Source organism: Schistocerca nitens, chromosome 1, assembly GCF_023898315.1.
Source record: "Schistocerca nitens isolate TAMUIC-IGC-003100 chromosome 1, iqSchNite1.1, whole genome shotgun sequence".
Classification (NCBI taxonomy): Eukaryota; Metazoa; Arthropoda; class Insecta; order Orthoptera; family Acrididae; genus Schistocerca; species Schistocerca nitens.
In genome coordinates this window covers 499,721,551-499,742,710 of record NC_064614.1, presented here as the reverse complement: position 1 = coordinate 499,742,710, position 21,160 = coordinate 499,721,551, and the positions used below count along the sequence as shown (strand labels likewise).

At 38.5% G+C, this 21,160-nt stretch overlaps 1 protein-coding gene across 2 annotated transcripts in view; it reads left to right on the top strand.

Moving 5' to 3' along the window:
• The window catches only part of LOC126252813 (uncharacterized), a 253,837-nt gene that overhangs the window by 227,210 nt on the left and 5,467 nt on the right, over positions 1–21,160 (top strand). For both annotated transcript variants that reach the window (XM_049953758.1, XM_049953765.1), the window contains exons 13-14: positions 13,406–13,534; positions 13,631–13,759. In XM_049953758.1, coding sequence (XP_049809715.1) covers positions 13,406–13,534; positions 13,631–13,744 — 243 coding nt within the window. In that variant the 3' untranslated portion in view covers positions 13,745–13,759. The remainder of the gene's footprint in view (positions 1–13,405; positions 13,535–13,630; positions 13,760–21,160) is intronic.

The following is a 21,160-nucleotide window of genomic DNA, read 5'->3' as shown; positions in this document are numbered from 1 at the left end:
TTGTTTGCCAGGTAGTAGCATTCCAGTCAACTGACGATGACGCCAATGATGACATCAGGGCACCTATCCAATGGGTTATTGTTTGCCGGGTAGTACCACATCCACAGTCACTGTGTACACTTATCACAGATGTTGCAGTGTGGCACAGATAAGATGCCTACGAGACTGCTGTGGGTGTCCATAGGAAGAATGGAAGCAGGACAGTCACAAACTGATGTGGCCAGATGGCTTAATGTGAATTGTTATGTTGTTTCTCGCATGTAGCGGCAGTTTATAGAGACCAAAACTGTATCCTGAAGACGAGGACAAGGGCCGACAATGTGTGACATCAGAAATAGAGGACCGTTAATTGGTTGTAAGGGCACGATGGTACCGCCTTAGTACTGCACTGCAACTGGCATCTGACCTCGCAGCTTCCCTGGATGTGTTGTATTGAGGCAAACAGTGTACAGAAGGCTTCAGCAGAGTGGCCTTTATTACCACAGATCTGCTGTATGTGTACCTGCAATATATCTTCACAGAAGGGAACGTCTAGAGTGGAGTCATCAACATGCTACAAGGGCGGTCGAACAGTGGGCTAATGTTTCGAGGAGGATCCCTTATTGTGTAAGCAGGGATCATGTTGACCACTCAAACAACTCTTAATGAAATTTTGCAGGTGAATTAGTAAGGTTTAACTGCTGTCAGGTATCGTGACGAGATCTTGGGACATCTATGTGCGGTTATTGAGAGATACTGTGTGCCCAGACTTCATACTGATGGACGATAATGCTCGACCTCATAGAGCATGGGTGCCTGATGTTTCCTCAGAAATGGAAGATACTGCATGGCCTGTTTGCTCTCCCAATTTGAATCCAATAGAGCATGTCTAGAATGCACTAAGGGGAAAGGGTGCATGTCAGCATCCGCTAAGCATTCTCCCAGACCTGTGAGCAGCTGTTCAGAAAGAAATTGATGACAACATTGACAGTGTGCCCTATCATTGCCAGGCCTGTATTGCTGCCAGAGGTGGTCACATCTGATACTGAGCTCATTAACTAGTTGTCAGATGTGTGTGCAAATCAGTTAAGTTGGAAAATGCAAAGAACATTTTTGTCTACTGTTATGTGTGTTGTAGTCATTTACATTCTGTATTCATTACATTGTTTTTACTTTTCTATCACCTGTTTATACTATTTTTCAGCAAAATAGATGCAACCTTACATAATTCCCATTTGTTGCTTTAATTTTGGACATCAGTTTATATAGAAATCATTTCCTGCATGAAGTTGGTTTCTTTTATTTGAAATAAACATTTTATTTCATTACTGGTTAGCTAATTTCATTCCCTTGGACATTATCAAGTGATATTACACAAAACAATAATGTAGAATCATACTAAGTATGGGCAGAACTATCACATATGTGAAGTTCTGTCTGACAGGTGTGCCTATACCAACTAAGGTAGTACTACATTCTTGTTAAGGAAGCCATTAGATGATGAACTGTTCACATTGGTGTGAAAATCATGAAATGTTGAAAGCATTTAACATATATATATTTTTAATGGCGCTTTATAAAGCCCAAAGAGGGAAAATTAGTTAAGCACTAATTAAATTAAATTGTGTGTTTCTTTCACTTGTAGTGTCAGTTCTGATATGTTAAGAGAGCTCTTTGTGTCACTTTGTGCAGTTATTGTTACTGCCTTTAAAGTTTTCATTGAAAACTCTGGTCGTCTTTTTTTGGTTATACATATATTAATAATGTAGGTGATAAATATTGTTTTCTTCGTAGACACTTGCTTTTATGGCATTTATGCTTTTGAATTTGTCAGTAACGGATTCATTGGTTTTCTGGACTATACAATCAATATATGTAGTAGTAGTAGTGGTGGTTGTGGTGGATTTTTTTTATTGTTACAGTTAATTGAATTTCCAAATCAAAACAGTTTATTAAATGTGATAATCGAAGGTCCTTGGTATTCGTATGATCATGTGTAATATATACTATGGAGTAGCTCCCTCATCAGTAGTCAGAATTTAGATTTTATTAAATTTTGTTTATTTTTGTAAAGACTGCAAGCAACCAGTTTTATTGTGCCTATGTTCAACATATGTGTTAGGAATGGATAATAATATGGAACATTCCATTATTTTTGTAAAGACTAATTATTTATGAACTGTGAATAATATTCACCATGTTTGTAGCAGTCCAAAAGTCACAAATGCTCTTAAATGGTGCCAAATGAAAAGCGCATCCTGAATGTGGTACACACCTTATTAATTTCAGGTATGACATAAAACTACCTCATTCTGGTTGGTGTAGTGACATCTGTGTGCTGTTCATACTGCATTGTGTGGTACAAAGGACATGCTCTACACTCATATTCTAAATAGCTACAGTTTGAAAACCAGTATAGTAGAAGAAATACCTCTAATTTTTTACCCACTACTGAAGGCCATTAAAATATGACATAAAGAGAACTGCTGTTAAATGAATGTATATCAAGTAACCCTCTATTGCAGATTGGGGCTGTTAAATTATATGCTCACCACCTTGACCTCAGATATTATTCAACTTAAAAGAAAAAGAAAACCATCTTCAGACTTTTTAAACCTTTGTATGGTCTGCAGTGTTTCCCATAGGTGTAGAACCACCATTATAAAACAAAAACTGGTGGATAAACAGAAATTTAAAGTCAAGTAGTATGAAATGGGAGATGGGGGAAACCTGATGCTATATTACTAACATGGCAATCATTTTGCAAGCTACCATCTTTGATGCAACATGTTACTCATCATATAGCGGAGATGCTGAGTTGCAATAGGCACAACAAAGAGATTCACACAATTATAGCTTTCGGCCATTAAGGCCTTTGTCAGCAGTAGACACACATACACACACGCACACACACACACTCATGCAAATGCAACTTGCACACACGTCTGCAGTCTCAGAGAGCTGAAACCAGTGTGGTTTCATACACAGTCACCTTCACATGTTCTACAGAGAGAAATCTAATGGATTTAAATCTGGAGAATATTGTTGCCGTTCCACTGGACCTCTGTGAACATCTATGACGTAGCAATAGGGGAGCCCCATATTCCACACAAGACCATCACTTTTGATGCTCCGACTACCTTTGATGGATCCATCCTGTGCTGGTTGACACCTGACTATTATCTGTGATTTTCTTCAGTTACATCACTATTCACATAGAGATCATCTGTAAAAAGTATGTCACTGGGAAAGTGATGGTTTTTACTCAGCTGTCTCAATGCACTTGGCTTGTGTTAATGCCATCAGTTTTCACAGCGTCTTTAAGGGAGACACATCAATAATAACTCAGAACTGACTGAGGCTACTTTCAAATGAAAGGCATAATGGTTTAATTATTTAATTTTCTATTTAATGTCACATGACCCCTTTTTCATTTGGAAAATCAAGATTTGCAGCCAACAAGGTGGCTTCCTAAATGGCTCAGGGATTTTTCACTCTCCCATCTCATACCACTTGATTTTTCAATTTTCGTTTATCCAGCAGTTTTTGTATTAGAAGGGTGGCTCCAAACATACATACTACCCTGTATATGCCTGGTAGCCTGATACTCAACAACTTCCAACAAAAATCAACAATCAACATGCACTGATCTGCATGAATTTGTCTTTTTGTATTGATTTCCTCTCGGTGCAGCCAACTATCAACTTCCAGCTTGCTATGCCATTTTCTGTCAGATGCACACATGCCTTGTAAGTGCACAATCATCATAGAGCTTTGTATTAACCATGTTACTCCACCTTTGTCCAGGGAGACATTTTGCTGCTTGATGGCAGGACAACTACATTGTCTTTCTTAATGAAAGTTTATTAGTAATTGCTAAAGAAAATGTTTGACAGTTCGTTGCATTAAAGGAGCATTTCCTCAACCCTGCTATAAAAAAAATCCAGATTTTGTGCACTCTCGTTAAAATCTGTATTTAGCTATCTATCATGAATATCCAATGAAGAGCATGATACAATTTAAAAATCCTCGTCAGATTGGTACCAATGTTGCGCCCCAAGTCATTGAGCTATATACGTTCATTCATCTGGTAATTTGTTTCTCAGGAATCCTCTGTGCTTATTTTTTTCTTTTATTTTTTTCCTACCCACAACTCTTTTTCTCTCTCCAAACTATGTAAGTTGAATGAAGTTCACTCATAACAGATGATACACTTTAGTCAGTGAGCTGATAAATAGGTGTGTGACTCTCTGCCTTATACTAGGCTTCTCATTTGACGCCACTTTGGCGGAGTCAGACTGTTTCGCTGCATTTTTGGTAATGAAGTTTTTGTTTGATTACACATGGCTGAGTGTACCACAATCCGCCCTTTCTCTCCACAGAAAAATCAGTGGTGACTACCAGCAATGGAATTCCCAAGTCAGCAACTGACACTGCTACCAGTAGACCACAAAAGTATTCTATAAGCAGACAAAAATTTTAAACATTACCCACAAATAAAAGTGGTGTATAAAACTTCTTCATTAGACATCGATTTTACTGCTGCTTTAAATAGTATAATCCCACTTAAAATAGGCTTCAGGGGCATTATTGTTTTGTTCACAGTTGTCTAACAGATAATTTCTTACATCAGGACAGCTGCGCGGGGTAGCTGTGTGGTCTGATGTCTCTTGTCCCAGTCTGGGCGGCTACCCGCATCGGAGGTTCGAGTCCTCCCTCGGGCATGGGTGTGTGTGTTGTCCTTAGCTTAAGTTAGTTTAAGTTAGATTAAATAGTGTGTAAGCTTAGGGACTGATGACCTCATCAGTTTGGTCTCAAGACCTTACCACAAATTTCCAAAACTTTTTACATCAGAACTGTCATATTTAATTAATTAGTTAAACATCATGTATATATGATTATTAATGACAAATGATATGATGGAGAATGTATCAACGAAACAAAAGTTGCATACATACAGATTTTTGACATAATTGTGGGAACACCATAAACACAACATATTACCATGCGTAATGTGGTGTAGGAAACCAGTTGGCATTCAGAACAACCACACGTCTTGGAATGGATAAATACAGGTCCTGTATATTTTCAAGGTTCTTGTAGAACGGGGGCAAGTTCAGGTAACAGTGACTGGCTTGAACAAGGGCATTGTCATCTTGGAACACAGCATCACCATTGAAGAACAAACATTGTACCATGGGATATGCCTGATCACCCAAAATGGTCACATAATCCTTAGCAGTAATGTGACCTTGCCAAGTAACCACGGGGGCTCATGGAATCCAATGAACAGTCTTCAATGAACCCTCTACCTGTTTCACTCTTGGGACCTAACTCGGCCAGAAGCTGGAAAGAGTGTGAAACAAGGGTCGTCTAACCAAATGACTTTCTTCCATTGCACCATAGTCCAGGTATTATGGCTTTTGCATGATGTTTTCCTGTTTCTGGTATTTGTGTCACTGATTAGTGGTTTTGTGTGAGTGTGACATTCAATTCTGCAGTGATTTAGCAACTGTCTTCATCATAATTTTTGCCACAATCTTCTTCCATGACCGGTTGTCATGATCATCGAACACACGCTTTTGTATGCATTGTGACTTAGTGGGTGACATTTTTCTGCTTTCCCTGTATGCCGTTTAAATATTCAATATGACGGTATGACTACAAACAATTTGCCTATGTTCGACCGCAATGAGCTATGACATAATGCATTCACAACTACACGGAACAACTGTTCTGACCGTGGCTGACTCTTGCAACATATTGAGGACATTGCACAGGTGTCGTTCAGAAGAACAGCACAACCCACAGGCTTGGCTAGCATCTGCATTTATGTTCAAGCATGCATTTCTCATGGTGTTTGCACATTTTGATCCAACTCCAGTATCTTAAAATTATGTGGCTACATACTGGCCTTTTACAGGTTTTCTGTAGACTGCTTTTGTCTGTTGAGAAATTTATCCATAGTGTAGGAGGCTTTATTAAGGAGAAACAACTTAAATATTCATTCCAAAACACTTCATCTGTTAATTAGCAAGTAAGTTAGTTACTTCCTTAATTAGTTATTTGCTCATCCACACCTTTCATAATCTCTCTCTCGTTTAATTAGCTCTTCAATCTCTCTAGGCAATTTTTTGAACAGCTTGATTCTCTGATAGAATTTTTCATTTGTTTTGTAATATTTTATCATTCCACACTTTGTCTTACCTAAATAATCCTACATTTAGTAGGTATTATTTAAGAAATATACTTTAACTCCTTTTTATGTTACGTTTAATTAGCTCTTCAATCTCTCTGGGCAGTGTTTTGAACAGCTTAATTCTCTGATCGAATTTTTCATTTGTTTTGTAATATAAATTTAATTTAAAACTTCCTGGTAGATTAAACTGTGTCCTACACTGGGACTCGAACATGGGACCTTTGTATTTTGTGGACAAGTGCTCTACCGACTGAGCTGTCCATGCACACACAACTCACAACCCACCCCTCACAGCTTTACTTCTGCAAATACCTCTAGATTATACATATCAAATGGCTCTATCTATGATTATAGAGCAAGAGAGAAATTTATTTCCAGAACCAGAACAAAGGTAGAATGCCCCCTTTCTCTCTCTCTCTCTCTCTCTCTCTCTCTCTCTCACACACACACACACACACACACACACACACACACACACACACACACACTTTTCTCCCTCTCCCTCCCTTTATTTTTCAAAATTTAAATCTGACTCATTTGTGTGAAATTAGTTAACAACTTTCTCAATAATGTCATTTACCGTTTTTTTAAAAACGTGTCGTGTGTGTCTGCTTGGCTTGACAGCAACATAAGAGTATAAGCCTGCAATACAGTCAGGGTATGGAGTGATATTAAAGTATTTGCTTGCTTCTTGAATTGAGCTATTTGATCCTTCTTTTGTTATTGCATTTAGAAGGTGATTATTAAAAATACTTGAACAATGTATTTGTTACAAGTCACAACAAAGTCATTCAGTTAAGTTGTGATAGTATCTTGTGCACTGACTAGTTGTGTTGTCTCTCATTTCATAAAGTTTTAATTCCATTATTAGTAACAAATAATTTCTCATGATATATTTATTTCTGGAACATTTTAATAAATGTTCTTAAAATAAATATTTTATATACAATTTATACAGGATCTTTATCAGTTCTCCCTTTCATGGAAATTTCTTTTTTCTTTTTGTATGGTATTTTAATCTCTTTAGTTATCCATGTTTTACTTTTTATGGACTTTCTAGCTGACTTCTAGGGAAGCTAATTTCAAACATTGATACAAATTTTTCATGCAATATTAAAATTTCACATTAATTTCTGTCTGCATATATGCAATATCTCATTCCATCTCTTCTTATTTTATTTGTAAAATATTGCAGTGCATCTTAGAATCATTAATGAGCCTCATTGTTGTGTCTCAGGACTGTACGATGTGCTACATTTTTCATCCTCATTAATTGTGCCTGGGCATCCTGGCTAGATAGTATATTAACGATAGGATAAATATTTTTACCTATTAATTGTTACTGCACACTATAGTTGGAAAAGTCACCACTGAAATCGGATTGGATTTGTCAGAAAAATTTTAAGTCATCCATATTGAAATCTCCACAAACTATGAAATGAGTCTAGTGTTCTCTTAAATATGTGAAATTTTCTTAATTCATGATGATCATTACAATTATTACATGAGAAATACTCTGCAGTAACAACACACAAACACATGCTTCTAGTTTCAAGCTACACGGTCACTGTTTATTTCAATATTTGTTACTATATGTTTATATTTTACATATGTTTGATGTTGCTCATGATGTAGAATCCTACACCTAGCTTTTCCTGTAGCAGCTGGCTTGCACATTGCAATGAATGCAGCATAGCAACAAACCCTTGTTCTTTCTTGATTACAGCAACTTTAATGTTGCTTCTATGTTTCTGATTCACCATACTTTGATTTAAATCTGTTTCAGAGAAGTCAGTATGGTTGCTAATTGGAATTTCAAATGTGATTTTCCGCTTTTTCTTCTTTTGCTTTTTATTTGTTGCTCTGTCCCAATTCCCATTCTCTCTCTCCTCTGCCAATTTAATTCAAAATAAGCTCTTTCTAATTCTATTAAAGGTCACAAATCTTTCTTTCCTTGTCCAGCCTGCATAATCTGAAATTTCATGGAAGAGCCTCATCTTTCTCCACTAAGCTCACCCCAGTGAAAAAATAACAGACAATTTTCACATTTTCCCAGACTTCATAACTTACTGCAACATCTGCTTTTATCATACATGACACTAATTTTATAATATCAGGAAAACACCAACATACATTTAATTTGCTGTTAAGACAGGACTACTGAATACTAGACAAGAAACAGTACTTACCGTACAGTGAGCTGCACAACAAAACTGCAACTGAATAACAGGTGACTGTGCACTGGAATGTAAATGCTGAAGATATTTCACCTTGCAAAAAAATGAAACAAATGAGAACTAACTAGCAAATTGTTTGTAGCTAAAGTATTAAATACACAATTTGACAAAGTGTGAAACAAATATTGAAATTTATCAAAAAATAAAAAATAGCAAACAGCTGCTACTGACATCTCATGTGGGAGCTGAACTGGGACAAACATACAAAAATAATACCGAGAGTGTAAATGATCGACTTATATTTATTAAGATAATTGTGGAAAAATATAGACCAGGTGCGAAGGAGACTGCATAGAAGATCCTTTTGTGACATGTTCTTAAGTAATGTTACTTTGTTTGAGATACTTGCCAGCTGTTAAATGATGCACTCAAAGTAATTCAGAGATATTCTGCTAGATTTTGTAACAAGATAGTCGCCAGGAGTCTCGGTAATCTTGCTTGGGATTCTTTGAAAACATTTTTCACAAAATGTAGAACCACCATAGAAACAAGATAAAGTTTAGATACATATGGAGGCATAAAAATATTAAATTTTTTCCCCACACTCCATTCAAGTTGAAAGAGGAAACCAAGGGACAAATAACAGTACAAAATATCCTCTATCATGCATTTTGCTGTGATTTGCTGGGTATTGATGTAGATGTTTGATGCAGCGGCACTAAGTGTCTTGTTTTGTTCTGTTTGCGTGATGAGTAAAAAGTTAGTAAATGTTGATAGTGACTTGTTGTTACAAGCTGAAGAAAACTTGGATACATAAATTTTCTTGATTGGTAATTTTAGGCGACAATTTGAATAGAATGTGTGATATTAATTTACAAAATAGAATATGCAATTTTTATTCTTTTAGTAGTGGAGAAATGGATTTCGCATATGTGACAAACAGTTGTCTTCCATCATCACACTGTATTTGTAACTAAATTATTTTACACTGTTTAGAAAGGAGGATATATGACTCTAGCAGAAGTAGCCCCTGGTTACAAAACCTAGCAGTTTTTTTGTCATTCTACATCTACATCTATGCTCTATGAGCCACCTATTGATACATGGTGGGGGATACTTTCGGTACCACTATGAATTCCTCCCTCCCCTATTCCATTTGCAAATTGTATGTGGGAGTAAATAATGTGTTGGTTCTTAGAACATATGCTCTTACATTTACAATAGTAAACCTCACCATGATGCTCAGTGTACCTCTTATAGTGTCTTCCATTGGATTTTGTTGAGCCTATCCGTAATGCTCGTACACTTCCTAAATGATCATGAAATGTGCTGCTCTTCATTGGGTCTTTCCTATCTCTCTTATTATTCCATTGTGGTAAGATATTCAGACTGAAGAGCAATATTGACGAATCAAACAAACAAATGCTTTTCAGCCACATGTTTTGTTAATGAATTACATTCCTATAATACTTTCCAGTGAGTCTCAGCCTAGCATCTGTTTTTCCTACAGTTAGTTTTATGCGGACATTCCATTTCAGATGTACAGTTGTTACTATTCCAGCAATTTATTACCAGTACCAAAATGAAACATTAAAGTGTGTCTTTACCTGTTTATGCACAATATGTTGTACATTTATTTCTGTTCATGGTCAACAGCCAAGCCAGTTGTCAATCCTCTACTAGTCTTCCTGCATTTTGCTACAGTCTTCTGTTATTGAAACCTCCCTATAGACAACAGCATCATCTGTAAACAGCTTCACAAAGCTTCTGACATTATCCACTAGATCATTTATTATATGTATTGTGAACTCTAATGGCCTTATAGCACTTCCTTTGGGTACTTCTAAAATCATAATTACATATGTCAGTTTAGTCCTGTTAAGAACTAAACTGATTTATGTGCTAGGAAGTCGCATGTGTGGTTGGATACTCATTAAGCTCATATTTTGCTCACTAAATGACAGTGCAAAACTGTATTGAATTTCTGTTTATTTCCATTTGCTGCCACTTGGTGAGTAGGTTTTCTCTACCCATGTTGTAAGTTTTTTCATATATGATAAAGATAAATATTGATTTCAGTCTCTCATCATTGCTAGGCAACTGTTATAGATTAAATTATTTTGTCTTTTAGTCCATATTGTCCATCTTCATAAGATCTTGGATCTAATGTTCTGATGTAATTGAGTTATTCAGAAAGAAATGAACTGGAGGCTGTAAAATGAAAACTGTTGAAGGGATCGTAATGCCATTGCCTGCAGAAGAAGGTATGTTCACTATAAGAGTAAGGAGGCCCCTAACACTCTGCTAGGAACATGGGCGCATGCCCACATGACAGAGTGGGCATGTGCATGCGTCAACAGGTGTGACAGAGCAAGCACATGCATGTGTTGACCATGCTGAAAACAGAAATGTAGGCTTTAAAAGAAGAGCATTGGGGGAGGGGTAGTGTGTTTCCTTACAGTGAAAGGGGTGCAGAGAATGAAAATTCATCAAAGAATGGCACAGCTGTATGGAGGCCACTGAATGTCCATTGCAAGTCCAGTGCTCAATCTGACCTCCAGGACAATGGCTGCCACTATAACTAACTGGTCTGCAATAGTGAGGGTATCCACCTACTGGCCAATGGTATCGGTAATGCGGTGTGGCATTCAAGATCATATGTAATCAGCTAATGATGTGTTCTTCCTTGAATCACTTGTGCCACACCTTGACCATTGCAACGAACTTGCAGTGATGTTACATGTAGATTCCATACATTACTTCTCAAGAATCTGAAGTCCTTGTGATGTTATCTACAGATCACTGATGTAGTGCTTTCATTATTGTATTTTTTATATAGATTTCAGTAATTTTGTATTGTGAAATAGTTTATAATTTTTTTAGATTAACTTTGAGAAACTGCTTCTCACTCAGATTTTTCCTGATTAATCTTTCATCTTCTTCCATTAAGGGCCTGTCTTTCTGTAATCTCTAACATCTTGCCATTTCCCCTGCCAAAATCATGGTTCAGTTCTTGAGGTCAGTGAGAAGGAGAGGGCAGTAGGGTAGGGGTGGGGATAGCAGAGTGCTTCTTGTTGGACCATGTGCCAGGGACAGGGTAGGGCAGCTGGGTGCAGGTGGAAGTTTGGGGGGGGGGGGTAGCGGGGGATGTGGTAGCAGATAAGTAGTGGAGGGTGGAAAAAAGACTTGTGGGTGCGTTGGGTAGAATAGAAAGCTGTGTGATGCTGGAGTGGGAGCAAGGAAGGGGATAGGTGGATGAAGGATAGGAACTAATGACTGTTGAGGTCAGGGTGTTATGGGAATGTAAGATACATTACAGGGACAATTCCCACCTGTCCAATTCAGAAAAGCTGGTGTTGGTAGGCAATATCCAGATGTCACAGACTGGAGTAGAGATGAATGGGGTACTGTTTAGGTTTGGTGGGTGGTGGAATGCCTTGTGGGAGGGGTGGGAAGGATATTCCTCATTTCAGGGCATGACAAGAGACAGTCGAAACCCTGATGAAAAAAATGATTTAGTTACTCCAGTCCTGGGTGGTACCGAGTCGTCAGGGGAGTGTTCCTTTGCGGCTGGACGGTGGAACTCTGGGAGGTGGTAGGGACTGAAGAGACAGATTGTGGGAGATTTGTTTCTGTACAATGTTGGGAAGGTAATTTCGTCTGTGAAGGCTTCGGCAAGACCCTTGGTATATTTCGAGAGGGATTGCTCATCACTACAGATGGTCGGCTAGGCTGTGCAGAAAAGGTGGCCGAAGTCGAAGTGGAGGTACTGCTGATGGTTGGTAGGTTTAATATGGACGGTGGTACTCATGTAACTGTCTTTGAGTTGGGTGTCAACATTGAGTAAGGTGGCTTATTGGGTTGAAGAGGACCAGGTAAAGCAAATGGGAGAAAAGGTGTTAAAGTTTTGGAGGAATTTGGATAAGGTTCAGATCATGAAGATGTCATCAGGGTTTGGGATTCTGGGTGGTTAGGATGGAATTCCTTTAGACGGTCTATGAATAGGTTGGCATTGGATGGTGGCAAGCGGGTGGCCATTTCTGTCCTGTGGATTTGCTTGTAGATGATGCATTCGAAGGTAGAGTAATTGTGGGTAAGGTCATGATGACTAGGAAGGAGGTTGTAGGTTTGAAATCATCTGGGCGATGGTAGTTTTCAAGAGTAGCAAAGCCATGGGCATTAGGAATGTTAGTGTAGAGGGAGGTGGCATCAATAGTGCGAGGCACTGAGTGGTAGAGGAACTGGAATTATGGGAACTCAGTGGAGGAAATGGTCAGTGTCTTTTCTATAGGAGGAGAGGTTATGAGAATTTCTCCCCTGCTTACATTGGTTGAATTATTCCTACATTCTTTGGTTAGATATTATAATATCCATTGGTTGGCTATACTATCAATTCTGTAAAACCTGAGTTTGTATTGGAGAAACTTGTGATCCACACACTCAAATGCCTTAGGCTGCGGGACATACCAACAGCTGCTATTTTTTTATTTAATGCATGTAAAATGTTACTTGTTTTGTGCTGCCCAAAACAGATCCAGCATAACGTGAACATAACATCATCAGGGTGATGACTTTGTGTCATCAACAGATTTCCATGAGACTTCCATGTTTTTCCAGGATGAAATGCCAAATGTACTTGAATCAGTTTTTGTTGTTAGTAAGAGGATTTTTTTATAGCTGCAATTGATGCTTTTTGAGTTTTCACATCACTTATTCCCATTTCACTTAGAAATTACAATTTTTTCAACAGTTCTGTACATTATAAGTTCTTGCTACCCCTGGAAATTCTTTCATTGCCATCGTCCATCTCTTTCCGTGCCAGGCCAAGTAATTGTGCAATAACCTCAAGTGTATGAGAAATTCTCACTGGTGCATGTGTCGAGACACGTCTCCACCCTGATCATAAAAGCATGAAATTCTGTACAATACTCATATGTATAAATGAAGTATTAGATCATTACAACAGTATAGAGCTACACAACCCATTTGGAAATCCAGAAAAAAATGTGATACAAGGAATGTAACATTACCTCTATTTTACGTATTTCAGCTTTTGGATAGATCACCAGGAAATCCTATACAAGAAGTTACTCAAGAATCAGCAGAGAGGGATATTGACAAAGAAATGGAACATCCAGTCAGCTCTGTTCCTGTATGGGAACCAGTTGGCACTGATCAGGTTGATTTTTTGTCATTTAATTGTAATTTGTACATTTGTGGCGAATGTTGCATGTTTGGCAAGCTTCACATGCTTTATTCTTATTCATTATTACAGGCTTCCATTTCATCTGTTGCTAGTACATCGCAGCTGGGTATGATATCTAGAGATGTTTACGACACAGTTAAAGGTACACGAAATATGAAGAGTAATAAACCTCCATGGAAATAGCACCATTATATTATGGTAAGACATTATGTAACTTAAGTTTGAACTTTGTAATTTGGCGTAAAAATTATTTAACTAATCTGAATTCAGATTTCTCACTTGTTTACAAGAACTTTGAAATCTGCATAAACTGTTGGAAGGAGAATGTTAATTTGTCTAACACTAAAATTCTGTAACACTGGAGAATAGACAGAAGATTTACAAAATCGATCAGAACCAAGTGATTATGATATAGGTGGAAGTTGCATTCCCCACCATCCATTTACTGTTTGTGCTCTGTAAACAGTACTGGAGGAGGAGTTCAGAAAACACTGAATGAAGACTATTTTCAGAAAAAAGTATGTCAGAAATTGTCTGACCATTCCACAATATTCCTTTCCATGGAATTAATGGACTGTGAAGTCTGCCGGAGGGAACCAAACAGTCCCTCTGAACTTTCAGTTGCCATACGTGAGCAGCAAGGAAAATTAGGCAGAGACAGTCAGACATAACTTATTCAGGGCAAGTTAAGAAACCATAACTATTCACTTTGGGGAGACACTGGACCATTGTCTCAAAGGGACTCCTCTTAAATGTACTGGTGTACCATTGTGAAGAAGCTATAGTCTGTACCAAAAGGATGACATTAATAGGGAGACAGCTAAAGGTAGTATAGCCAGCTTAATTAAAGAAATTTGCCCTCCTTGTCTCTCCCCTTCATGATCAATACACAGGCAGCCTCTGAAGTAGTGTGGGTCCGTATGTATAGTGATTATATGTCTGCTAATGATACTGCAGGCAAAGAGCTCTTCCATCCTCCTGAGTGAGGATTTAAACGTGCATAATGTGCTATTGAATTTTGTTACCAGCCTCCCCCCCAGTTGAGCTGCCGAAATCCTCACATTTTCAGAAGCTTTATGCCTTATAAAATTGGGGCAGACCATGCAATTCCACACTACTATGGTATCATTCTCTGCCACAGGTAGCTGAATATATTTTCCACTGCTCACAATAAATATGTTATCCACCTTTCAGCTGTTGAAGCCTTTCCAGAATTTTCAGACCAGCTACAAAGATAGCCTGTTACCTGGTTGATAGAGAAATGCTGTTCAGTGGCAGTTATAAGGCTCTTCAAAAATAAAGTACTTAGCTAATTGTAGAGGACCTTTGAAGCCTTTCAGGTCACAAGGACCACGGTCCAGTGAGTTTTGAAACTATCAAAGTGAGCAAGAACTGGCCATTGCAAGTATCTTTGAGCATTCCAGATATTCCACTAGCTCAGCATGAGTATAGGAAGCCACTGAAAAACACAGTAGGTTAGGTCTAGCAGTGGACCTGGAGATTTTTTAAATGTTATAATCTTCAGATACATGTAGTTTTGCAATAATACAATACAGCTACAGATGTCTGAAGATGGTGTCATTTTAAACATTTCTATTGACTGCAGTGCAAGGATCCTACGAAACGTCTGGCGACATCGACCATAAAGTGATGGAGCATTTTGCGAAGATTATTGCCACTGCTGCTGCCTGAATCTGGCACTTCATTTGCATTAACTAATTGTTGATAGGAGTAGGCTGAACAGCAGGTCATTTAATGACAATTTTTTCAAAATGGGAGTTACATTTGGAGTCACGAACGATGGCAGTCGAGTTTAAGCTTGTTCTGTGCCTCTACGTCATATGTTCTCCAACACCCACTGAGCATTCTATAATGTTCTGCTGTGAATGTCTTGGTCATTGCTTGCTTTAAATGTGATTGTAGCAAGTTATTTAGTGAATTTTTATTCCATTTGTTGTAATTTGTCATGGTTGATGCTGGTGGCAAGCAACAAATTCTCTCTCCAAGCTTCAAGTTCAGAGCACGCGTACGTGCTTACCGCAGCTATCACTTGCAACCGGCAACAATTCAATCTCTGTCCATGTCTCGAACTGTAGATTTGGTTCCGTGTGATGTTCGTGATACTACATCTTATCATGGCTGAATAATTAACAAAACACTTAGGCAACTTGATGGTGTGCCAACAAAAATCCTTCTAAAACTTTTTGCGTAATGTATGGGTGGTAGACAATATCCAAACTCTTGGAGAGAGACAATTTTGTTCACCTTCCTCCAAGTGGAGGAGAATCAAATGTGCCTCATACTTTGCTGTTTAGCTTGTGCAGGATATACGTTGGAGTGAATGGTAAATCATCACCTAACCTGGATTCTAGAGACCAATTAAGCTGGTTTGAGCTTTCTTTTGTTAGATGTTGTCTCACCATCAACAACCTGATCTTGGTGGAGGCAGCTGCACAGTAGGCCTTCATACAAAGGCTGCATAGAACAGGCATACTTTTTATACCAAAAGTGCTTTCAGTACTACCTGGAGGCACAATATATTTTTGAGGTTTCATTAATGGTACGCCTATGGTCTTCTACCTGTATTCTTTACATCCTTCCTACCATAGAAGTGTTTTTAGCTGTTGGCTTGACAAAGTTTTGTCTGACAAACAGAAGACTTCCCTTAAAGAAGTATCTTAAGCATAATCGTTTTTACTATTGCCACTAATAACTTGAAATCCACATTGAGGAGTCCATTCCAATGCTCATTCATTGACATTTTTCCAATTTTTTGTTCTTGTTTCAAAACTGCTGTAGCAACACAGTAGTGACAACTCATGAAAGGATATAGAAGGGTTAGAAGGATGGGATTCCATAAGATTTGATGATGTTTATGAGTCTCATATTTGATATGAAGCTTCCAGGTACACAGATGAGCTACATGTTCTTTAAAGCTTTTGTGCTGTCTCAGCTTTGGTATGAATTCTCACTTTAAAAACCAGTAACACTTTCTAATCTTGAGGTTAGTGATATGGTTCTGAATGAGAGGATAAGGTGTGTTACAGGATCCCATAAGATCAGCCCCTCTTACTATCCGACGACAGCCTCTCATGGTGCGTCATTTGTATGGATTCCTCCTCAATTCTGTCTTACCAGGTACAGAAGTGTTGGAATTGATAAGGAATTAACTTTCATAAATTATTCATGAGCAACCAGATAGTTTTGTTTCCAAGCAAAGAATGATTTTGTTGCACTTTGTCAGGTAACAATGCAAATTCTAAGCCAGAGTGTGAGTTGACTGCTGCCCTGGTTGTTGTTGTTGTTGTTGTTGTTGTTGTGGTCTTCAGTCCTGAGACTGGTTTGATGCAGCTCTCCAAGCTACCCTATCCTGTGCAAGTTTCTTTATCTCCCAGTAGCTACTGCAACCTACATCCTTCTGAATCTGCTTAGTGTATTCATCTCTTGGTCTACCTCTACGATTTTTACCCTCCACGCTGCCCTCCGATACTAAATTGGTGATCCCTTGATGCCTCAGAACATGTCCTACCAACTGGTCCCTTCTTCTCGTCAAGTTGTGCCACAAACTCCTCTTCTCCCCAATTCTATTCAATACCTCCTCATTAGTTATGTGATCTACCCATCTAATCTTCAGCATTCTTCTGTAGCACCACATTTCGAAAGCTTCTATTCTCTTCCTGTCCAAACTATTTATTGTCCATGTTTCACTTCCATACATGGCTACACTCCAAACAAATATTTTCAGAAACGACTTCCTGACACTTAAATCTATACTCGATGTTAACAAATTTCTCTTCTTCAGAAACGCTTTCCTTGCCATTGCCAATCTACATTTTATATCCTCTCTACTTCGACCATCATCAGTTATTTTGCTCCCCAAATAACAAAACTCCTTTACTACTTTAAGTGTCTCATTTCCTAATCTAATTCCCTCAGCATCACCCGACTTAATTCGACTACATTCCATTATCCTCATTTTGCTTTTGTTGATGTTCATCTTATATCCTCCTTTCAAGACAATGTCCATTCCGTTCAACAGCTCTTCCAAGTCCTTTGCTGTCTCTGACAGAATTACAATGTCATCGGCGAACCTCAAAGTTTTTATTTCTTCTCCATGGATTTTAATACCTACTCCGAATTTTTCTTTTGTTTCCTTTACTGCTTACTCAATATACAGATTGAATAACATCGGGGAGAGGCTACAACCCTGTCTCACTCCTTTCCCAACCACTGCTTCCCTTTCATGGCCCTCGACTCTTATAGCTGCCATCTGGTTTCTGTACAAATTGTAAATAGCCTTTCGCTCCCTATATTTTACCCCTGCCACCTTTAGAATTTGGAAGAGAGTATTCCAGTCAACATTGTAAAAAGCTTTCTCTAAGTCTACAAATGCTAGAAACGTAGGTTTGCCTTTCCTTAATCCAGCTTCTAAGATAAGTCGTAAGGTCAGTATTGCCTCACGTGTTCCAATATTTCTACGGAATCCAAACTGATCTTCCCCGATGTCTGCTTCTACCAGTTTTTCCATTCGTCTGTAAAGAATTCGTGTTAGTATTTTGCAGCTGTGACTTATTAAACTGATAGCTCGGTAATTTTCTCATCTGTCAACACCTGCTTTCTTTGGGATTGGAATTATTATATTCTTCTTGAAGTCTGAGGGTACTTCGCCTGTCTCATACATCTTGCTCACCACGCCTGTCTCATACATCTTGCTCACCAGATGGTAGAGTTTTGTCAGGGCTGGCTCTCCCAAGGCTGTCAGTAGTTCTAATGGAATGTTGTCTACTCCCGGGGCCTTGTTTCGACTCAGGTCTTTCAGTGCTCTGTCAAACTCTTCACGCAGTATCGTATCTCCCATTTCATCTTCATCTACATCCTCTTCCATTTCCATAATATTGTCCTCAAGTACATCACCCTTGTATAGACCCTCTATATCCTCCTTCCACCTTTCTGCTTTCCCTTCTTTGCTTAGAACTGGATTTCCATCTGAACTCTTGATATTCATACAAGTGGTTCTCTTTTCTCCAAAGGTCTCTTTAATTTTCCTGTAGGCAGTATCTATCTTACCCCTAGTGAGATAAGCCTCTACATCCTTACATTTGTCCTCTAGGCATCCCTGCTTAGCCATTTTGCACTTCCTGTGGATCTCATTTTTGAGACGTTTGTATTCCTTTTTGCCTGCTTCATTTACTGCATTTTTACATTTTCTCCTTTCATCAATTAAATTCAATATTTCTTCTGTTACCCAAGGATTTCTACTAGCCCTCGTCTTTTTACCTACTAGATCCTCTGCTGCCTTCACTACTTCATCCCTCAGAGCTACCCATTCTTGTTCTACTGTATTTCTTTCCCCCACTGCTGTCAATTGTTCCCTTATGCTCTCCCTGAAACTCTGTACAACCTCTGGTTCTTTCAGTTTATCCAGGTCCCATCTCCTTAAATTCCCACCTTTTTGCAGTTTCTTCAATATTAATCTGCAGTTCATAACCAATAGATTGTGGTCAGAGTCCACATCTGCCCCTGGAAATGTCTTACAATTTAAAACCTGGTTCCTAAATCTCTGTCTTACCATTATATAATCTATCTGGTACCTTTTAGTATCTCCAGGCTTCTTCCGTGTATACAGCCTTCTTTTATGATTCTTGAACCAAGTGTTAGTTATGATTAAGTTATGTTCTGTGCAAAATTCTACCAGACGGCTTCCTCTTTCATTTCTTAGCCCCAATCCATATTCACCTACTATGTTTCCTTCTCTCCGTTTTCCTACACTCGAATTCCAGTCACTCATGACTATTAAATTTTCGTCTCCCTTCACTATCTGAATAATTTCTTTTATCTCATCATACATTTCATCAATTTCTTCAACATCTGCAGAACTAGTTGGCATATAAACTTGTACCACTGTAGTAGGCATGGGCTTCGTGTGTATCTTGGCCACAATAATGCGTTTACTATTCTGTTTGTAGTAGCTTACCCGCACGCCTATTTTTTTATTAATTATTAAACCTACTCCTGCATTACGTCTATTTGATTTTGTATTTATAACCCTGTATTCACCTGACCAAAAGTCTTGTTCCTCCTGCCACTGAACTTCACTAATTCCCACTATATCTAACTTCAACCTATCCATTTCCCTTTTTAAATTTTCTAACCTACCTGCTCGATTAAGGGATCTGACATTCCACACTCCGATCCGTGGAACGCCAGTTTTATTTTTCCTGATAACAACGTCCTCTTGAGTAGTCCCCGCCTGGAGATCCGAATGGGGGACTATTTTACCTCCGGAATATTTTACCCAAGAGGACGCCATCATCATTTAACCATACAGTAAAGCTGCATGCCCTCGGGAAAAATAACGGCTGTAGTTTCCCCTTGCTTTCAGCCGTTCGCAGTACCAGCACAGCAAGGCCGTTTTGGTTGTTGTTACAAGGCCAGATCAGTCAATCATCCAGACTGTTGCCCCTGCAACTACTGAAAAGGCTGCTGCTCCTCTTCAGGAACCACACGTTTGTCTGGCCTCTCAACGGATACCCCTCCGTTGTGGTTGCACCTACGGTACGGCCATCTGTATCGCTGAGGCACGCAAGCCTCCCCACCAACGGCAAGGTCCATGGTTCATGGGGGGGGGGGCTGCCCTGGTTACTGAAAAAAATTATTTTAGTTTTATGGAGTTGTTGTACTGTATATGTTTTAAATATTAAATTTCATGAAATTTTAAATGAGTATGTAACTACATGGTAACATCCAGAGATGGCTCCACTAATCTCAGTAGGAAAGAGTGATAGTGGCTAGCAGTTGCTGCTATTTTTCTCTTGATTGCAGTAGTTGTTATCCTGGGCACTAACGAGAGGATTGACCTATATAGGTCCACTTTACCCTTTCCAACTGCAGTGTAGAGTTCCAAATAGAATCACAGGAAGGGCTCAGATCATCTTTGCCAACCAAACTTGTATTTAGCCTCATCAAACAGGCTGACATGTCAGTTCACTATAAGTTGGAAGAAATCTTCAATGTGCAATATTTTTTTATGTCACTAGCAAATATAAAAATTATTAATAACATATACATAGAAAGTATATGCATGTGTCTGAACATTGTCTGCTTGATGGCAAGGATACAGATCTCATACTATCTTGAATATCTCAGTTAAGTGAACTGTAGACAGTACATGCTGTTATATATTACATGGTGACAGCATTATTATTTTTGGGGATTAAGGAAAACAGTTTTTCAATATTTTTGAGTGTAATTTTTCAGAAATTGTGCTTAGTTCTCCACCCCTTCTCTTTCATGAAACTAATGTAAGTACTCCCACTGCCTGCCTCTTCCCAGCGTAGATCATGGGTAAGCTCTTGCCAAAACATATAAACATTCCAATGACAATGTTGAAATTTTTAGTTTCTTGGATTGGATTTACTGAGGAATCTGGTCAGCTGGAATTACAAATAGCAGCATTACTCCATCTAGAACATTCATTCTCCCATTTGTGAACAGCCAGATCCAAATACAAACTTCCCTATTGCTTAATGCTTTGTGATTGCAAATTGACCATTCTGATGACTCAGTACAAATATACACATTTCTGCCATGACTACAAAT